This window comes from Anomalospiza imberbis, chromosome 19, assembly GCF_031753505.1.
Source record: "Anomalospiza imberbis isolate Cuckoo-Finch-1a 21T00152 chromosome 19, ASM3175350v1, whole genome shotgun sequence".
Lineage (NCBI taxonomy): Eukaryota > Metazoa > Chordata > Aves > Passeriformes > Viduidae > Anomalospiza > Anomalospiza imberbis.
Genome location: NC_089699.1, coordinates 11426110 through 11447959, shown reverse-complemented (window position 1 = coordinate 11447959; position 21850 = coordinate 11426110). Strand labels below are relative to the sequence as shown.

Here is a 21850-nt window from a genome sequence, read left to right as displayed (position 1 = left end):
GGCACTTTGCTCAGAAAGGGTTTAGAGCAAGAGCACCTCCCAGCATGCCCAGGCCACCAACTTTTATGAAAACACTGTTAGAAACTTTTCCTCCATATTCCAACTCTTCCAACTTCAATGGCTTTTTATAATCTGCTTAGCAGCAGGACAGCAGATCAACAGCAAAAGGAAGTTACAGGTTAGTAAGATGGATTCACTTGTCTTCCACTTTAAGTCAGAGCTCACACAAATGAGTCTCTGCAGCTTACAGAGAATCAAAAAGCTGGTGCCAAGTTATTCTCACCGTAACATTTGTTGCAATAATAATTTAAATAGGTTTTCAACAGGAGAAAAAAAAATACACAGAAACAGTGGATCACTTCTGTTTAATCAGAGACTGTTACAAAATGATCACACATTACAGATGGCTATATGAAGAACAGTTCAGAGAGGGTGCCCAGTGGATGCAAATGTTGTTAGCGCCGTATTTTCTTCTCGTCTTCTTTGTAAACTGAACACTATAAAATTAAGCTTGTTATTGTTACTACGATTTGCATGCATTAAAGTGATGCACATACTTACCAGTCTCTTTCTTGAATTAAATTCAACATCAGTATTTTGCCACCACCTGTCTTTTGAAAAAGATCAGTAATCCCAGCCCTTTCATACCAGTTAACACAAAAGCAGAATCAAGTTACAGAAAAAACCCCTTCACAACACACTAACTTCTGTGGCCATACTGCTACTGAGAGGGGACACTATTCACTCATGTGCTTAAAGGTCCTTTATGAAGCTACTAAAACCAGCTTGGAGTTTGCTCATTTTGAGTTTGCTGCACAGTGACCAGAAACTCTAAAAGGGCAATTGGGAGTCAGCAAGGAGTCTAAGGAAATAATAGGAAATGACAAACTGTTCCAAATACACAGTACCAGAACTGGGAGGGAAAACTGCTGAACCACTTTACAATGGACAGCTGCTCTAATGGTGTGTCAGAAGTTGAGCTACAATTTAACCTGGTAATCAAAGTCCAAATTTCCAGTTTTGTTTTGGTCCTATCTCAAAAGAAAATAAACTTTATTCTACCAAAAAGTACCGTAAGTAATTGCCATTTAAAGTTTCACAACAAGATGACTTTCTAGCAGAGCTCTACTGTGATCTATCCTGGAGAAATGCACTTTTTCTTTTGTTAAAGACACTATGGAACACACTCTGCCCTTTAGTTATCCCCACTGACTGCCAGGCTGGTGTACAAGTAGCGCAGGTCTGCATCCAGCCACGGCAGCACTCGATAAGGCAACTGAGCAGCTAAAAGCAGTTACTCACTCCAACTCAATACTGAGCATTGCAGTAATGCTAGCACTGGCTACGGTCAACCACAGATGGTTTAAGAAATACAGATACATTCTGTTAACAGGGTATGCAAGAATAAAAGGGATACCTACACAACAACATATCCCTTTCATTCTTGCAAACCTGCAATTAAGATTAAGCACATGGAGATAAAGCTAAACTGTAAATATTAATGTATGACTTCCCTTTTTTCCCCCTTCTAGGAAGAAAAACCTATGCAACATTAGTCAGAAATTTGCCTGTAGCTCATTTTGAAGACAAAGCCACTGAATGTAAATTACCAAGAACTGATGTAGAGAAGATGGCAGGCAATGGGCTGCAAGAGTAACTATTCTAAAACCTGGGAAAATATAATTGCCTTCAAACTGTATATATTTTTATGATGAATTCTGCAGCAGCATTTAAGTTTTCAGAACCCTAAAACGAGCAATTCTGCTGGAAGTGGCAAGTCACTCATAAACCCATCTCAACCCTTCAGATGAGCTGGCGAAACTGAAATGTCTGTTCAGCTACCATGTAACTATGACCCTCCCAGTACCGACTAAGTAATTACCCACCAGTGATGTCAAAAGCCCCTCAAATTCAGAGTGGGACCTCATGGCCTCAAAAGTGAATTAAAGCACAATCTTACAGCCCATCCAGCTGTGGATCTCTGCTTCATGCTACAGCATGGAAAAAGTTTTCATCTCTTCTACTGATATGTAGAGATGAGATATACAACGTCTAAATAGAAAAAATGTGTGCAGCCATTCCAGAGAAAGCTGCATCTTTTATTCATTCACAAAGAATCTTTCCTATTTTAAGGTATAAAATGTTCTATACAATAGAAATAAAATACAAGAGTTTCTGGGAATATAGAATAGAGCAGAATTAAAGTAGAGGCAGAGCAGTAAGTCTGATGTAAGACAAACAGTTGGACAAAACCATGTTCGTAGGTAGCACCTGAAGTGCTGAAATGAACTAAAAAGTAGTAATTTAAAAAGCACAGAAGAACAAGCTCCTGGCTTACCAGCCTAACAAAGTAAAAATCTGTGGGTAAAAAGGGTAATTAGCAATAGCTAAAGAAAATGGAAAGATTACAAACTGCTATGGATTCTTAGAAACAGAAATGCTTAATCCCCAACACAACAAACACAGGGTTCTGCTGGTTGGCTGATAAAAAACAGCCTCATTAATTACTGGCATGTTACCACACTGATTTTGACTTTAGATTTTCACATTCTTCAGTAACACCAAAGGCTGCTTGTCAAGATTCTGTATTAAATTTTCCTTAAAGGTGCTTGCAGATATTTTTTAACTGTCCACAAGCATAGTTAAATCCATTACAGATCTTCCAGAAAAGTCTAGTCTGTTCACTCACTACTGGAATCAGTAGTAGGAAACAATCACATTTCAGAGACCAAAATTCCCCTCAGGTATTTAAGTGGTATCATTTGAACAAATTATTTCAAATAGGAACATCAGGTACTTACAGATTAAACTAACCTGTACTGGCAGTTCTGTGGAATTTTTCTTCTCTACCAGTAAGTAGCAAATGCTGAAATTCTGCTGCTAGTTAACAGAAACACAAATTGTATTAAACCAAGGTGTTTTATCCATAATTTAGTTTTTTATTAAAAAAAAAAAAAACCTGCCAAACTTCAATTACTGCAATTTGTTGCTTAAGAAAAGCATGTGAAGTAAAGGCAACTGTAAAACTACTTTCAATTTGCCCTTCCGATTTTTTTATATATAACCCATGAGTTTAACAAGGTCACCTGTTGCCTACTAAAAACATAAAGGAAATTACAATACTTACATTGCCAGGTTCCTTCATTAAAGTCTTAAAGTGTGTTTTCTTATTCTGGACTTTACAAGTGAAAGAGCAAAATGTATTTTTCCCCACTTAAATTTATAAGAAAGAAGCTAGAGAATTCAGTTCAAGTAATTCAATGAACAAAACAGAAAAGAAAGAAGTTCTGCATGACATCTTTATCTCAAAGCAATATATAACCTCCTAAGTTGGGAGATGGTGAAATAGTTTCCTTTGGTTGCACTGCATTCATTTCAGGTAACTAAAATTTCTGTTAGCAAAAACCAGTTCTACATATTGGCTACTATGCACAGCAGAAACTGTAATTTACAACCCATGCCCCTTTTCTGAATATGGTAGAGATTTAAGACAAAATTTAAGGGAAAAAAGTTTAGTATGTCAGAAGCTTGAACCTTATATAAGGCAGTTAGCTGTCAGAGACACGCACTGTAACTGCTAACAAGAGAATTTATAAGGAAGCTTTCAAGCTCTCAATGTCATGTGCTTTTCTGCTTTTAGTTAGGATGATACTGGCCATTAAAATGCTACTATTTTCTCAAAACTTTTTCACTGCTTTATACCCTCAATAAAGAAAAACCTTAAGGTAAGTAAGTTCAAGACAGTATTTCTGCAGAAGTCAAGTTCACTGCCATTAAAACAGCACTGTTGCTGTCACTACTGCAAGGAAGCCCGCAAGAATTTAGGAAGCTATTGTAAGCTTGTTCAGAAGGTACAAGGGCCTCACTATTCACAACGGTGTCCAGGTATGTAAGAATCAAGCCTGACAATTATTCATACCAGGGACAGTCAAAACTGACTCAGCAGGATGCCAGAAACAAATGGCTTGAAGGTAACACCCTGGATCCTGTGGTTCAGGACAGGATATGGCTGGCTGCCAAAGCAGCAGGCTCCAGTGCTCAGCCCCCTCAGCCACACCTTACAAGGCTGCAGTAAAACTGCATTTCCTTTAACAGAGCCTTACTGGGAATCTGTGCTCTGGCAATCAAGACTGCACTAAGCTGCTGCTCACAGTGTGCCAGAAACCTCTCAGCAAGTGTTTTTCAGAACTTCAGAAAGAACTTCATATACACTATGCTTTACAAACACTTTGATTCATCTTGATCCCTTAAACGGCTGGCCCAAGACTTCCTCTCCTCTGAACTTCTTCCAACCTAGCCCACCCATGACAGACAGAACAGCAGTCACAGGCAGCTGCATTCTAACAGAACCCGGGCACTACCACTGTTTCCCTGGTCTGATTGTTTTGATTGCAAGTGTATAGATTTTTTAAAAGTTCTTCATATGTGATATGTACTTTATTTACCACATCTCCAAGTTACTTTTCTTGTTTAATAGATCAGGTGCAATTTTACCCAATTTAGCAGAGTATCCATAACCCGTGCTCCTTAAAAAAAGTTATGTGCCCCTACTTAAGCTTAAAAAAACCTGAACTCCAAGACCTCATTTTATTAATGTCTATAAAAGTCACGTCACTGAGATACTGCCATCTTTAGCAAAGAAATTTCACTAACAGGAAGATGTCCAACTTTGTGATACACAAACTGCTGCAATGAGAGCTGCAGTACTGGAATGTAACTAAGAACACACTTCATCCCTCAAAGAGGCATTTGAAATTTGCCTATTTTTTATTTTGAGACTCTAAGAGATTCAGATACTTTAAGCGAGAAGTACAAGCCCCACAATGTATTCTTTTGAGTTAAACAGTTTGCTTAGACATTCTAGGGAAAAAAGAACTAAGCCAAATGGTCCTATAAATTAAGCAAGTGAAAGAAGTACTAGTTGCAGTAGTTTATCTTGAAGAGCTGTTCTCATCTTCACTGTTATCAGGGGGAGCACCACAATGAGAATTCGCAAAGCAAGACCATGCTCAATAACCATTCTGAAACAGTTAACATGGATATGTCAATTTTCCAGTCAGACAGGGATTTTGGGGGGGCCTTCTACAGGAAAACTGCAAAGGGCAGAGTACAAACAAAGAAGGGTACAACAGCAATGTGCAATCCACTCAAAGTTAATTACAACTCTATCCTTGAATTAAAACTACTTGAAATCCCATTAGGGGTCACTATTTAGCAAAATCTTGAAGAAATAAAACAACCATGCTCATGAAAAAGCCTCACCAAACACTTTTAAAATATCTCAAAAACTTTTTAAAAAAGTCAAACCAGACCCCCACATTTGTTTATTTACTATTTCACTGCTGGTATGCTGCAAGACCTCCTTAGGCAAACCTGCTGTTCTGAAGCTTTAAGTAACCTCAAGCATTCACAACTGAGGGATGAGAGAATGAGCACCTTTTTCTTCACAAAGGGCAGAAATTTTTGCTAGGCACCGCATGAAAGAAGGAACTTCAAATAAAGCTGATTTTGAATATGCAACATAATCTCACAAGGTTTAAAAGAAAAGTTTTTCAACTCTTACTATTGTTGCAATAGTCAAAACATTTTTGAATTTGATGTATTTGAGATGGAGGAAAAAGTTCTCCCTGAATGGAGGAAAAAGAGATTGAGGAAAAGGTTCTCCCCGAAACTGGCAAGCTGAAAAATCTGCAGCTTTTTCTCACTCTTCTATTCTGTGTTACCAACTTGGACCTGATCTCTATTTCTTTGCAGGGCTCTACATTAATATTTGCTGAGGTGCAGCTCACAAACACAGCAGTATTAACATCTTAGCCTTCTTCAAAGAAACTGTATTTTGTAATTTGGGCTACAAATTTTTGGAGCAATTAACTTACTAGTTCAAATCTATTTTAAGCTTTTCAACAGATACATATCCTCAGAAGAGAAAACATTAATAATTGGTTACATGCCATTAATTCAGAGACTACAAAATACCCAAAAACAAATACAGCACAAATGCAATGCAGGGAACGATGGGGAGGGGCAGTGTGTCTTAAGGACTACCTGAGCAGCCTTGAAGGAAATGCATTCCATTAAGAGAAAAGGTACCCACACATCTTAAAACAGGTTCCCTCCCCTTAAGACTCTTAAAAACACAGTGATAATAAAAAGATAAATATTAATATAGAGCCCATCTACCAAAAGAGAATAAAAAACCTAAATTAAAATAAATTTAGGGGCCTTCACCAAACTTGCTGCAAGTTTGGGGACATAAATATCCAACAGCCATAAAGCTGTGAAAGCCCCCAGAATGAATAAAATAAATCCCACTTGCCTCAGACTGAACAGGGCAACACTGAGACTCTGCCTCAGCCTGTCCTATGGCAGGGCTATAGGAAGAAGAAAAATTTGAATTTTAGAAAAAACATGACCCAATTAAGTGAAAGACATGCATTAAAAATTAACAAAATTCCAGTGATCAAGCAAACAAAAGAAAATGACTGCTATAGCACCTCTTTTGCTAGGTCCAAACAGTATTTTTTGTAGTTGGTAGCTATTTCTAAATTGGACAGCTTGTTTTGCTTTGTATCTTGATCAATGGAACATCAGTCAGTTGTCTCGGGGCATTTTTCCCCATAGCTGATAGTATTTGTTGTACTAGTTCATGAAAAGTTGAGTTAAAGATTCCACCAGCCACTGAAAATGTTCACCCTTGTCTTAGTGTTCGTGTAGAAACTAGACCAGTACAATTATTAAGACATTTGCTAAGAAGTGTCATTAGTTACCACTTTAAATTGTAGCCCCAGCTCATGGACTGGTGTATTAAGTCTCAATTTAACTGAAGGTCATAACGACCTTCTTGCTGTCCATAAAACTGAAGTAATCTTGGTATTTTTGTTTTCATTTTGTATCCAGAATTATTTGATTCCTATAAAGTAACTGTAGGTAATCTATCCCATTCAATTTCATCTACATTTTAAGATAGTAAGTTATCCAGTTCTGTCTCAGTACTGCTCAAGAGCTCCACAGACTAAAATACTGGCAGAAACCATAGAAGGCAGATGCAGCTGAAAGTGTTTCTAGAAGCTTGTTTACATTGTCCCATGCATGCACAGAGCGAGGAGTATTTATCCACTGGTATTAGAGAAACAGCCCAGCCTCAAATTTATTATCAGCACCTAAAATACCATCTGTGGAGGGAAAAAAAAAGTAATCCAAAGGTCTCTGAAGAAATTTTCATCCTACATATGCCAGCTAAATAGCATTTTATTTAAAGCAACTTTGCCAATGGCAGAAGGCTATTCTAATGGCTGTATGGAAGAGTTACATAAAGACTTCTAAAAAACCCAGGCTTTTTCAAGGTTCTTTCATGCCAGTCTAATCCATTCTGCCCTAAAGATCAGCTGCTTATTATGATATTGTGAGACCATGCATAAAATAACAGAATCTTCTACAGAATCCTAGATGCAATAAATTCTGGCATGTTTTTTGTTAAACCTATTTTCCCACCTGTGTCTGAAATTTTCTTGTAGCCTAATCCTTTGTATTCAACATTTGCATTATATTGCAATTTCAAGACTGGTCAAAATGCACTTGCAAGTCTGAATTTTAATGCAAGATCTGCCGTGGCAAATTTAGGCAACAACTAAAAAACAAAGCTTCTGCCTATGTAATTACATCACTAGGGTCCTGCAACAGCTACACAAGATACGCTTTTCTGTAATCATAAAGGCTTCCGAAATCTCTTTCCAGGAAAGGATTAACTAAAGCAAAACCCTGTTTTCATGGCTGCATTACATCAGGGATTTTGCTGGCAGAGCTACGTTGATTACACTTGGTATTGTAAACCAAGTCTTTGTCTTTATACAAGCAATTATTACATTCAAAGTAGTTTTACTGTTCTTGGGTAAATGCACCATAAATCCAACTCTCTGAACACTAAGAAGCAGTATCCAAAGAAATGAAAGCAGGGACCAACAGACAACGCAGGCACCGAAACATCTGCCTGTTTACAGAAGAATCACACAAGAGACAAAAATAACTGAAGACTGAAGGCAGCCACATCACAGCTCTTATTGCACAGGAATGACAGGAGCAAGAAATGAAGTATCCACGTGAAAATCACGGAAAAACTGTTCACCTGCTTGTATGCAAGTACCAATGAAATACATGTGGCAGTACTTACTCGAGGGGTTTTCACATCCTCACTGCTAAGGAAAGATTATTCTTAAAATGCATTCAAGCTTGAAGTCTACGCAGTATTAGCTACAAAATGGTACCATTATCAGAATGAGACATTCACTGTTTAAAGGAGTGAAACTTAATGAATACAACTTGCAGAATATGCCAAGTTAACAGTGCATGCAATAAGGTTTTATCCCAGGAAAAGTAGGGGTCTGAAAGTAACATACGGAAAATTACAGAAAGACACCAAAGGGAGAAGGAATTTACTTGGCTGGGGCAGAAGGGCAAAGCATCCTTAGAGCAGCAATATGATCTTCAGAAAAAGCAAGAAGTTTTATAGTTTTACAAGCAGTACTTAAGATTACTTTATAATGTACAAATTTTATGTGTAGTATTATAAAAAGGACAAATGTAAGACATCATAAAAATCTCTTCAGTGTTTTGTAATTATCCTAATTAGGTAAACAGTAGAAAACTAGAGTATAAAAGCGTTGCCTCAGCAAAACGAGTTTTATCTGTTAGACTTATGTCTAAAGCAAGATGAAGAGCTAACAAAAGAATTGACATCAAGGCCCCACTCTGCACATTTGCAAGCCAAATACTGCACATCTGACAGGTGATCAGTAGATTCCAGTGATCAGAGAGAACTGCTTCTCAACAGAGGCTTGGACTTATGGTCTTAAAACTGAACACTTTCAGAAAGAAGTCCCTAACAATTCTTAATGGTTAAACTAAGGCCATTCGGCTGTAACTAAACTGCACTGGATGCTCTAGTGCTTTTGAGACATTCTGTGACCACAGTTCAGAAGCTGAGACAATGTAATATTTTAGCTGTACTGTTATTTTTGCACTTTTAAAGTACAGTAAAAAGCCACATGAAGTGCTTGAGTGCAGCTACAAAACCCTAAGACTTCCAAGAAACGCAGCCATAGTGCTCAGTATTAAGTGAAAAACTTCCACCATCTACAAAAACATCTATGAATATAATGACACAAAAATGCTGATGATCCTTCTACCTCACCTGAAAGAAGATATATCCCCATTAATTGAACTGCAGATAAGGCTTGAGGCTGGAACATGTATTTAAAGTTGACCTGCAAATGAAAAATTCACCCCTCTTTTTTCCCTGTTCAGAAGCCAGAGAGGCTCTCACTTCCCTCCCCTCCAAGAAGTCTCCTACATTCTCATCAGAGGTATAACACAGGAACACATGATGTCACTTAATTACAACCTTAACAGGAACTTGTCACTCTACTCTTACAAACAGAGAAATGACTAATTCCTAGAGGGAAGACGTCTCTTTGATAAAGAAGGTCTCTTACTCCAGAAACTTTCACTGAACGGCTCAAGAAAACTCAGACAACATCTGATCATAGCACACAACAGATCATTACAGATGGTTCACCTTTCAGAGACTGCCAAAACATGAAAATCTGAACATTTAAAGTAAAAATACAGCATGTAACACATTACTCTTGTCTGCGTTGCCTCTTCTATGCATTAAGAGGGTTAAGCTACTATTTCTCTTTTGCAGGTCAACTTCCAATACATTAACTGGAAGTCACTCACCCATGTGCCATGCACCTAAGCTTCTAGAAATCTTCACCTAAAAGGATCCTAAAATTCACCTCCACTTGCACATTAAAAAGCGTCAGTTGCAGAGTAAACTAATGGGACATACCCTGGCACTAGGATGTATCTCAGAGCACTGTCACATCCTACAAGCAAGTGCCAGGACTAGAAATCATTTAAAATTTATTGAGGACAAGAAAGCACAAATAAAGAAACAAATGCATTAAGAGAAGCTACAACCAAGAGTCAGGATGTGCCTCCTGCAGCCTCCGTTTTGAGGAGTCAGTTAATAAGTGTACAGGTCTTTGTCTACTCAGGCATACAGCTAAGGAGTGCCTTTTTAGAACAAGGAATTCAGACTTATCAAAACAGCACCAGTAACTGTATTCATTACACCAATGGCTACCACGGCATGCGTCTGTACAAACCTTTCAGGCAGTTGTCCACAGCTGGTCATGAATAAAAAGGCATATAAATTTTTCTCCTCTTTTATTACAATGAAGTTTATAACAGTACAGAAAAGTCACATGACCTTAGTGGGTCAGTTTACTTAAACCCTGGAACAGGAGGAACTCTAAATACATTAAATATTGTTACAAGTTCAGACTTTAATGTACAAGTAGTTGGGAACAGTTACAGCCCTCACCAAACTATGTTGGGGACATGAAGTCCAACAGCACTTGAAGTGCTGTGAAGGCATCATTTCACAAATAGCAACGTAACATTACAGAACTTGCCTTTAAGGTGGTATGTTCATGTAATTCCAGCGCCTTCACAATTTAACGAACCATATTTACTATACTTCACTTCTAAAAACCTAGATGAAACATGAAAAAGAAGCCATACAGTATAAATTGCAACATCAGGAAAAGTTCCTGTTATTATTCCAAATAATTTTTCCCATGTAAAATAAGAATGTCCAATAGCTCCTTGCATGTGGGAAGATACTTATTTTTTTAAAAGTCACAATGAAGCCTTAATTGACGGAAGCTCGGCTATATTAACAGCACAAGATGAGAAAAGGTTTAATCTCCAAACCTATTAGAGCGTGAGTAGGAGCATCAGTAGCGGCCACCTTGCGACATTACGGGCGGTCTCATTCCCATCGGAGGACGAGGAGGTCCACTCTGGTACGGGGGCACCATCGGAGGTCCCTGACCGTATGGAGGCATTGCTCCAGGAAGATATCCTGGCATGCCCTGGTGATGAGCACCATACTGACCTATAAACAGAATAGTTAAGATGCAAAGAATAATTTTTAAATTTTTTTTTAATAGTGAGAAGTGCATTTTGTGAAAAGCTTCACCCCTCCCTGCTAGCATAGGCAACAAATCTTTCCAAAAACAAGAAGCTGGGAAACTTATGATTACCATGAGGTGGCATGGGAGGTCTCATTCCTTGTTGTTGTGGAGGAATTCCTGGCTGTGGTGGCATCATACCTCCAATTGGTCCAACCGGTGGATTACCCAGGGCAGCCTGGCCTGGTCGAGGAAGATTGCGCTGGTATTTAGGCAACTGTGCCCTTCTCTCTTCCTAAAACCAGAAGAGACAATCACAACACATTGTGTTAAAACTCACCAAAAGCAAAGTAAATAGAGGTGCAACAAAGTAGATTACTAAACTGTTTTAACTACTTTACAAGCTAAAAGACTACTAGTAACATTTCACAGCAGCAGTAGGATTTGCCCCCTCTCTGCAGACTTTCTTCCTTAATACAGACCAATTCAAGCATTCTGCATGGAACTCAAATTCTCCTTTTCTCCTAGCCTTTTTCTTTTAAAAACACAAATCTAAAGATCTCTGAACTGTAATTAATATTAATTTTTAATTAATAAATTCCATATTTCTAACTGCTGTAATAGCATCAAAACAACTTCAAGCTGTTCAATCTTTTGTTCTACACTTATTATCCAGTCCTAGTTAACTTCAAGTTTAAGACACATGCAGTAGAAATCCAAATTGTATTTTGGATTGAGAGATTTCCCACCACCACCAAAACTAAGGCTTAGACTGCATCAAGATCACTGCCAATATGCCAGTCATCACTTCGCAGTTAAAGAAGTTCTCTCAGTTACATTTGTTCTGCACAGTTTGCCCTCTCACCATTACTAAAATACACGTAATGCAGAGCACAGACGAAATTCCATTCAACCTGCCATATAATCACAAATCACATTTTTCATTAAGACAATGAAAATATGTTAACTTACCAGTGATATATCCTCATCTGGATGGATCAACTTACTGGTTGCACTGGTTGTTGTGAGGGTAGCAGGCTTACTTGTGATAGATGTAGCTGGTTTAGCTGCAGTGCTGTTTGTCGTGCTAGTGGTTGAGGCTGTAGACTGTGTGTAAGCCGGGAATGTTGGTTTGGGGGGTTCCGTTGTTGTCGCGGGTGTAGAATTCAAAGGTTTGAAATCAGTACCAACTGGCCCTGGCACAGCTGCTGCAGCCTGTGAAACACAAGAGACAGGTCAATATTTATTTCTCAAATAAAGAAAGCTTTCATTTAAGAAAACTTAAACGATGACTGTTAGACCTCTGAAATGTTCAGTGAGATATATAATTATAACAAGCTTGACAAAAGTAAATTTCAGCCTTATTGCATACTAGAGCAACTGAAACCAAGACAAAATAAACCCCAGTATGTACACGTATACACACACACACAGGAAAGTCTAAAATCTGCAGGTCAAAAGCCACCACAACAAAGGAACAACAAAGAAAAAAAAACACCCTACTATTTTATCTCAAACACTGAATTTGGAAAATGTGTAAATCTTTCCTGAATCACTATTTTTAGGAGCCTCCAAGCATAAATTCATTAGTCTTTCACTAAATTAACAGATTTCAGCAACCATTAGTTTAGAGTACAGCTCAAAGTGCTAGTATTTATTAAAATTAGGTATATAAGAAATATTTTAATCAATTATTTAAGAAAGCTCTATTGCGTCAGGGTTTAAATGTTCTTCTCTGTAAACACATTGCAGTATTTTCACGAAGTACTATGTCTACCTACAGAACTTTAATCTTATTTGTGAATGAAGAATCAATGGAAGCAGGTGACAGGTCCACTAGAGATTTCAACATTTCATCTCTCCTACTCTTCTGTTACAAAAACCCTGTAAAAGTCTGTTTTGCAAAGCTGTCTCTAAAGTAACAGCAATCTCCAAAGCAAAACTTAGTTATGAGAGAATGCTTCTGTTTCTAGTCACTGGTTATTTAAAATTATCTGAACCTCCCAATCAAAAAAATATTTAACATTTTGCACATAATGCAAATTTAAAATTCCCTACATTTATGATGTGACATACTAAACAACAAGAACTAAAAAGCCTTCACCATGCATCAAGCTAACCACTGCCCACTAAAATGCATTTAACTGCTTTCATGCTCTTTTAACCCTTTAGAACCAGGATGTTACATTTCATTCTTTCACACTAAGAAAAATTGGGCACTTTGACATGCTTATTTCTGGTAAGATGCAACTCATAATCAAGGACTCTGCAGTTTTACCAGCTAAACATAATCAGGAATATAACAGAAATTATCTGAAGATGTTTAGTCAATTTTAGGTTTTACAGAACGGTCCAAAGGGTTAAGTTGCAAAGCAATTTGTTTTAAACTGTGACTTCCTGCGTACTTGTGCTGTGCTAGGAAACAGAGCGTTAGAAGATGCTGAGAGACTTTCTGAATTGGAGGAAGCTGCACTTGAGCTTGTGACAGGTGTCCCCATCTGTAGCATAAAAGAAAGGAAACAGTGAAAAGTCTCCAAACAAATGGGTGGAAAGTATCCAGATGAAAGGATTTCTTACACTAAGTCCTTTCTTATGAAAGGACTGTATTTTTGTAAACACGTATCTTCCCTGCAGAAGCCCAAAATGCAAGCAGTACATTACAAAAGCTTCTGCAACATACTTGAAACTAAGAACTCCAGGACCCATGAAAAAGTGTATTCAAAGGGAAGAGGTCACAAGCCATTATCAATTCCCCACTTCCCACCCAAAACACGGAAATTAACTTTTCACTACACTGCCTTACTCCTAAACTTTTTGAAGTGAAAAAACCTCCTAACTCAGGCAATGTTTAACAATACTACAGAATAATTTGTCCATTTATCAGTAGAGAGCCCATTATGAGTGAGAACAAGTCACGTCAAGATTTTTAAGTTGAAATTTTAGGTAGAGTTCTATGCAATCAGATTGCTGTAGCTAACACATCTCCTCACCCACCCAAAGTTCCCTTATAGACAAACGTAAAGGCGTTTAAGAGTGTTTTGCCTACTCCTTTCTTCCCCAGAACTTACAGAACTTCTATCTGGTTTCAGAGCTGTTTTAAGACAAACAAAAGAAACTTTTAAAATTCATTCAAGCACTACACTGAATAAAACATCAACCCAAGCAAAAACCTCAACCAGTCATTTCTTGGGCCTCCTCAATAATAAATAGGCACTATTGACACAGTGGCAATTTGAAGAATATAACAAGAGATTCCAGGCTCTGTGATACCTTACCTGCCCCGCACTTGGGAAGAGTGGTTTAGTAACTGGAGGTTGTGGGGTCGGTGCTGTTGCAGCAGGAGCTGGAGGCCGGTTCAGAATGCCCGGGGCTGTAACAGGCTGTGCTTGTGTCATTGGAGGCATGCCAGGCCGAGGCCCAACAGGAGGGGGCATCCCTACAAACCACAAACAACAGGCGGCAGATCAGGCTCCAGGAAGCACAAATATTCCTTTAGACAATCCTGCTCCCAGTGTTCCTTAGAACAAAGTTTCCCACTACAAGATGTATTTTTAAGGCAACAGTAAAATAAAACATGACAAAGGGAAACGCCAGCAGTCACCAGTCTGCTGCACAGGCATGACCATACACAGGCAATAACCTCAAATACTTCAGAGCAAATCTAGATTAAGTTGTTTTTTACTAAAGCTGCAATAATGAAGTTTATGCTCTCAATAAACCAATACAATTCATGCAGTAACTGTTTCTGACACACTGCACCTATGCTGCCAAGAGGACGGATGACATTGTTACAAAATCTAAGAGAGACTGAATTGTTTCTGAACAGTATCAGAACTGTGACGGAAACACTGCCAGCTTTGCTGGGGTCATTAGTGAAGTGGACTGGGACATTTTGTAGTGTCACCACAACATCTGCATTTGGTGGGTGTGGAGCTCTAGGACAGGGTCAGTGGGAAGTTAGCAGCTCCCATGGGTTCCATCAAGCAAACCAGCTGCTGGTCAGGTGGAACACCCAAGGAACTTAGGGCAACTTAAGAGCTGCACAACAAACATCTCTTCTAGCTATGGTAGGAGACCAAAATGTCACTTAAGTTTCTTCACACTACAGGCTCATTGATTAGGTAAACCACCCGACTATTCCCCACTTTCCACGTTTTCAATCATTACTGTTTTCCAAACAGCCACAAACATTAATTTAAAAAAGGGATGAAGAGAGACCAGGCAACACAATGATGTGAGAAAGTGCAATAAAATAAAAAACCGTATTCTATTTTCTACTTTAACAATGGTATAAAATTAAAATAATTATTTGCAATCAGAAGCCATAAATCAACCACTTCTGCACAAGAGTGGCTTCTGTGGCAGGCCAACCACATCAAAGTGGTGTGTGGTGGCATAAGTCTTTATGTTCTTTACATAAATTCTAAATCTTAGTGGAAATAAATAAATAGAATTAAACTCTCACCATAGTACGAGTTCGACAACCCTGACCTACCTGGTGGCATACCAGGCATAAGAGGTGGGATTCCTGGCCCAGGAGGCATCATTCCACCCATTGGCATCATCCTATTGAAAAGACAATGAGCACTGGTATGAACACTCATGATAAAGTGTTAAGACAATTGGCACATCCCTGTATTAGATAAAAAATAATGGTAAGTAATTTCAAGAAGCTCTCAAGAGAGGCAATTCCAAACCAACTCCACAAGAATAAAACCAAAACATAACCCAGCACCCAAAACCCCAAATATTTATTTGAACTTTAATTTCTCAAGATCTCAATTCCTCTGAGATTTCCAGAACTAGTGCCTCTTGAAATCTCTCAAGACTACAAGCTGCAGCAGTGTTCCAAGAACCTGATCTCAGTACATTCATGGAGTCTGAATGCAGGAAAACCAGCTAGCTCCTATCACACTACAATCACTGTACAGCTGCTATTGCTCCCCTCTGACACTGACTGGCAGATAACCCAGAGCTGTAGTACCATACAAAAAATACTGATAAAAGCAGAGCTCATAGGGCAAGAAAGCTTCCAGAGTTTCAATTATAGAAAACACTCCATACACTAATGATAAAGTGGGATTTTGGTTTTTTAATATGAGAAATCCTCACTGTAACATTTTTTCTTCACCTTAAAAAGATACCATTTGGTTTCTCTTCCTAGATGAATATGTATGAGCCCTTTACAGGGAACAAACAATCGAAGCTTAATTTTGCTTAATTTTTAGCAGACATTCAAAAATGGATTAGGGAAACAAAATAAAGGAATGTTTATTACTTTAGCGAGCAAGATAAGCTGATCTGCAGCACTCCAGTACAAACCAAAACCCCACTAAGAAGCAGTTTCTGTTTGTAGACAGTTAAGACACCTTCACCACTGTGGTTTTCAGATCAAATCCCATGAACAGGTGAGTATTCTTTCTGGCAAGTCTGATTTCTGCTCTCAACTCATCTATCACTGCTACACAGGGAACAACCACTGCAGAAGCAGAAGCAGCAATGACTGGGAACACAGACCCATCGTCCCTTTTTTGGTTGGAGAAGGCAAAGTCAGTCTTGCCACCCAGCAGACATCAAAAGAAGTGCTGGATGCTCAGTGCCTGCTGCCCCAGAAGAATGACTTCTGAGAAACTGCAGATAGTGCTAGAACTGGTGTCACACTATCACCGAAGTTGCTTTGTGTCTCTTAATTCTTTGGTCATTTTTAAACAAAAGTTAATCAGGTTAAGTAAGCAAAACCTTGTATTAGAATAGACAAAAGCATCATGCAACACCACCCTCTCCTCCCAAAATGAAATGCAGTGAAATTTTGGCAAATTCATTTGTGTTTTTACAGGTGACATAACATTCACCTGAAGTTAACAGTGTCAGACAACCCGATTAAATTCTATTGAGTTTCCACCCAGAAAAGCTAGTCCTGATGAGCATCCACACCATGTTCAACTATGGTATGATTTTTAAATTCAAAGGCTGTTAAATCAATATTTATGTCTCAGAAGACAAAGCACTTTCACCTCAGTTAACTTAAAGTTTAGATTAAACTGAGTTCCTGCAGAATGTCCTGCAGTGTGAAGGATCGAGCACACAGAGCTGTTCAAGCTCTGGCTCAAGAGAGGCTTTAAGTCTCTAAGGGTCTATTTGGTTTATATTTTGTAGAATGCATTTCACATACAGTTTTGTAATATTCATTTAGATAAAAACATAACACCTTCATGTATTATACAGTAACAAAGCCTAATTAGACACCTTCCCCAAATTCTTAGGCAATATTCAATGGGTTTCAGTAAAACAATTTCTAACTTATCAAAAACATGACATAAAATGGCATAATGAATGTACCTAGAATTACATTAATGAGATGCTTACATGTTTCCACCACAAAATGACTGCATGTATTTTCTCTGTTGATGTAATCTGTGAAAATTTATGACAAAATCAAAAATCTAACTGTGAATTGCCAAACACATTGTGATAGGGTATGGTGTCAACCCCATAACAAGCATAAAAATCAACATCTTTTGCCCAAAATACAAGAAAAATATAAATTATCCAGTACTTTTTTTCTTGTTGTGTTGATGACTGATAACCAGATGCACAATACATGTGCAATTCACAAGGGAACAGTGGCTCACAGAAGGCTCTAAACCAACACAACCAAATTTTATACTAATATATTACTACTTAATAACTATTAAGTCAGGAGAAAGGCAAAATACTTTATACATACACCCAGTTTGGCCATATTTTACATGTTGGTTTACAGCCATCCAGTTCTTTGGTTAGTCTTAATATTTAAGTCACAGAGTTCACAATTCCCTACTGTACATTCTTTTAATTAGCTTTACTTTTTTGTGACACTTTAAAATGCACAGTATGAACATGTAATAGTAAATCTTTCTTGCTACTCACCCAGGTGGCATTCCAGGCATAACTGGAGGCATTCCAGGCATCATAGGTGGAACACCTGCCATTAATGGGGGTATACCTTAAAATAAAAATAAATTTTCAACAACTCTGATAGCATACAGTTGCAAACACATATCATCTAATAAGTTTACACTGGATAAATGCTTTACAGAAAGTTTTAAAAGATTGCGTTTTGAAATAATACTGCTTACTAACAGTGCAATATAAGTACTATCTGCAAAACAGACTTTGATTGATCGTCCTCAGCCCTGCAAGACTGTGAATTTACTCAGTGGTCTCCAAAGAAGACATCTTGTTACAAGAGACCATTCTTCACTCACTGATGAAAATTCTTTCCTCACTGCATCTGTGGCCTGTGTAGGAACGGCCTGTTGTGTTAGAAGTCTCCAGATACACAGCAGCTCTGCCCTGTTTCCAAAAGCCTGTTATAAATACCACGAACAAGTATCAGAGGTAGACTTCTGTTTGAAGCACTAACCTGTCTTACACGCCTTCAATCTACATGCCAGCATTAGGTATCTGAATCTAGTCCACCAAGGAAGATGTGCTCATGCACAGAACAGGGGAAGAAAATGAAGAAACTACTTATCTGCACCTCCCAGAACTATTCTGTGACCCAGTGTTAAAAGGGCAGATTACTGCTCAAGTTTACAAGCAGCAATTAATGTTTCTACTGAGGTTTTCAGCAACTACCTAACATAACACACCCTCTCACCTGGAGGCATCCCTGGTGCACCTGGCACAGGAGGTAAACCTGGCTGTGCCATTGGGGGAATGTACCCCTGCTGTGGCTGAACTTGCTGGGGTTGAAATGAAGTTGAAGCTGCAGATTCATCATCTTCATACTCATCAGAATCATCCTGTTGTTTCTTTTTCTGGCTCTCTGCAGACAGTACAATGCATATGGTCAAACTGAACACAAATTATATTCCATAAAATTAACTATTAGCAAAATTCAAACCTTGTCAGTGTTCAAAAGGTCACAGAAATACAACGAAAGAATGCTGTATGAGCCCACCTAGAGCCACAAATAAAGGGAAGGAACACGACTCACACTGCCATTACCCTGAACATACAGAGGGATCTGCCCTCACGCCAGTATCATACTGCCCAGCATAACTCAAAGCAGTTCAACCAAAGGTATGCTTGAACAGCAAAGAAACATTTGAGAATCATCAGATAGTTTTACCTCTAGCCTTTCCTTCCCTTACCCCCACAAATAAATGACCATGCCCATATTCATTAGGTAATTGCTGGAGCTGCTCTGGCAGCAGCTAATTCTGAATAGGAAAGGAAAAATCCCTCCCACGTGGCTGGCAAATGCCTGGAGCTGCCATCAGAGAACACATTAAATCCTACCCTCACTGAGTGCCACAGATGAGTAAGGAACACACCAGGGAAGTAACAGATAACCAGCCACATTACACCTTACCCTGAGTTTTTTGTTCAAGTAACCTCCTCCGTTCCTCCATGTCTTTTTCTGGAATGCCTTCCATTCCATAGATTTCCAGTTCAATGTCTGTTCTTCCAGGAATAGCATTTGGAACAGCATCTATTGTTTCTTTATGTACCTAAAGAAAAAAAAAACAACCTAAACAAATCCTGCTGACCACATTTCAGGGTAAATTCTCTGTGCTCTTCAGGCAGTTTCAAGACTAAAAGGAACATCCTTAATGGGACTAATCTCTCTGGCCAAGAATTTTCTTGATCTGGGCATCCTAATCTCTGGTATCTACTATTACCCCCTAAAACCAGCTTACATAAACTTAGAAAAACCAGACAGAACAATTCCTTCACTCCTACAAAACTCCTGAGAAAGATCTCTGCTGCACAGCAGCCATTTGACTGCTGACACAGCACGACTCCTGTGCTGCAAACAGGCCATTGCTGCCTTTTTCTCACCAGTTTTATAGACTCCAGAAGCCCCCACCCGCCCTTCTTAAGGACACTTCATTTCAATTTCAGATGCTGTAAAGAGAAGCTCACGTAAATCTAAAACTCCTTACCTGCATGCAATGTATAGCTAAACCAGGTCCTGTATAGAGTTTCTTATGACATATATGGCATTTAAAGTGCTTTGCTTTTTGATGCTGTATTAGGATTTTCTCATCATCAAAATCCCTATTACAGTACCTATTGAAGACTGTTAAGGAAACATTTAATACTGTAAGTGACCTTTTAGATAGGACTAAGGTAATGAACACCAGTGTGATTTTTCCTGAAGCAAAAGAAAGGCACAAGAAGCATCTCTGAGCAGTCAAAGGGTGACAAATATTTCATGGATGTCTGAAAGCAAACATCCTAATCCGGTCCAGCACACGCCTCTTTAAACAGGTACAGAAGTGGGACGGTGTCTGCACGCAATCAGAATCATCATTTGATTCCGTATTGTTTGACTCATGGTTTTCAAGTCCTACCTATTTTTCTCTTCAGGGGTGTGAACGCTGCTACAGCATTAAAGGAGAACAAGGCTTGAAATCAGCAAAAGGGAAATTACACAAATCACTCAGAAGTGCCTCTTTAATCAGTTACCAGTAACTAACGATCATAAAAGAGAACAAAGGTTTTAGTTAAAAATTCCCTTCCTCTTCCAGTTACCCAGCTATCCATTTTTATGACACAGCATAATTTACTGCAGTAACTGAAGATTTCTCTGCTTTAAAAAGAAATATTTTAAGCAAAGAACTCTTTGGACATCCACGTAACAGAAGAGGCTAACTGCATTTCCTTTCTGTGGGTCAGCATTGATATTTCAGCAAACACTTCACACATTTTCCTAGGTGAGACGAACGCACATTAGCTATTTATTATTAAGAAAATGTTAACATTGCTAACATAATGTGTCCTTTGCTTCCTCCAAAACGTGAAATAAATTAATGTCTGCAACAATCACAGATGCTTTCCAAGACAAAATGGTAAAATACCTCGGAGCACCTTTTAAATTTCTTTATTGAGCAATTCTAGAGGACAGAAACGTGAGAAGGTAAATTTGTAATCACACCACAACAGTGAGCACATTCTGAAGAAGCGATCAAATAAAAATCCACCAGTACTTCTGGATACTGAAAAATTAAACCTGATCATGATGCAGCAATTACAAATTGAAAACTTCCCCCCCTCACGAAGAAAAAAAGAAAATGCTTAAAAAAATGCTCTTTTAACCACATCCCTCCTCACTCCGTGAATAAATGTATTTATCGGTAGCAAGATTTTCTCCCTTCATCCCTCGCGAGGAACAAAGACCGATCTCCATTTCCCGCTGTGCCGGCTTTAGGGATCGGGCGGGAGGCCGCGGCCGCGGCGAGGGCGCGGAGCGGGCCTGAGGCCGTGCGGGCTGTGGGGAGCGCAGGGAGGGCACGGACCGGGCCCCATCCCGAAGGGCACAGGGCTGGAACAGGGCTAAGCACCGAGACAAACCGTAAGGAGCGTGGGGAGCAGGGCTGAGCCCCATCTCGGGACGAGACGGAATGGGACCGAGTCCCGACCGCGCCAGGCCGCGCCGCTACCCTCCCCCACCCGGCTCTCTGCATCCGCCGCGTCCCACACAGAAGGATACCAGCACCAGGGCTTCAGCTGCTTCTTCTTCTTACGGCCCATGGCGGCGTCACCCCGGCCTACAAAGCAGGAGAGCCGAGCGCTCCCTCAGAGCCGCAGCGCCCGCGCGGCCGCCCCGCACCGAGCGAGAGGCACAAAATGGCGGCCGAGCCCCCTCAGGCGCCGCTGCGGCCTCCGAGCTCCCAGAACGCCCCGCGCCAGCAGCGCGGGGGCGCCCACGTGACGCGCTCGCGGTCGCCCCCACCGGGCCGCCTCACGGCGCCGCCGCCATTTTGCGCAGTCTGTAGGGCAGGCTGTAAGGGCTCTGCCGGGACAGCCTGAGCGTGTCCCAGAAACAGTCACGGCGTGCTCGGCGCTGGGAGGCCCAGCTCGTCCCACCCCTCTGCCATGGG

At 39.6% G+C, this 21850-nt stretch overlaps 1 protein-coding gene across 15 annotated transcripts; it reads right to left on the bottom strand.

Moving 5' to 3' along the window:
- Nucleotides 1-818: 818 nt before the first annotated feature.
- ZNF207 (zinc finger protein 207) lies at nucleotides 819-21643 on the bottom strand. Of its 15 annotated transcripts, XR_011005249.1 has the most exons (15): nucleotides 21460-21642; nucleotides 19910-20036; nucleotides 19336-19474; nucleotides 18619-18786; nucleotides 17886-17961; nucleotides 17343-17390; nucleotides 15442-15542; nucleotides 14252-14412; nucleotides 13382-13474; nucleotides 11949-12191; nucleotides 11109-11271; nucleotides 10777-10960; nucleotides 10476-10555; nucleotides 6317-6371; nucleotides 819-2880 (listed from the first exon to the last, which is right to left on the bottom strand). XR_011005249.1 is itself a non-coding variant. In XM_068209723.1 (13 exons), exons 1-12 carry the CDS (start codon nucleotides 21498-21500, stop codon nucleotides 10800-10802), a joined length of 1521 nt encoding a protein of 506 aa, XP_068065824.1. In that variant the 5' UTR covers nucleotides 21501-21643; the 3' UTR covers nucleotides 1897-6371; nucleotides 10777-10799. The 15 variants fall into 15 exon arrangements, 10 of the variants coding, with proteins under 10 accessions (XP_068065824.1, XP_068065823.1, XP_068065822.1 ...); XR_011005250.1 differs by lacking the exon at nucleotides 10476-10555 and having other exon boundaries at nucleotides 21460-21643; XR_011005251.1 differs by lacking the exon at nucleotides 10476-10555 and having other exon boundaries at nucleotides 819-2877; nucleotides 21460-21643.
- Between the last annotated feature and the right edge of the window lie 207 nt (nucleotides 21644-21850).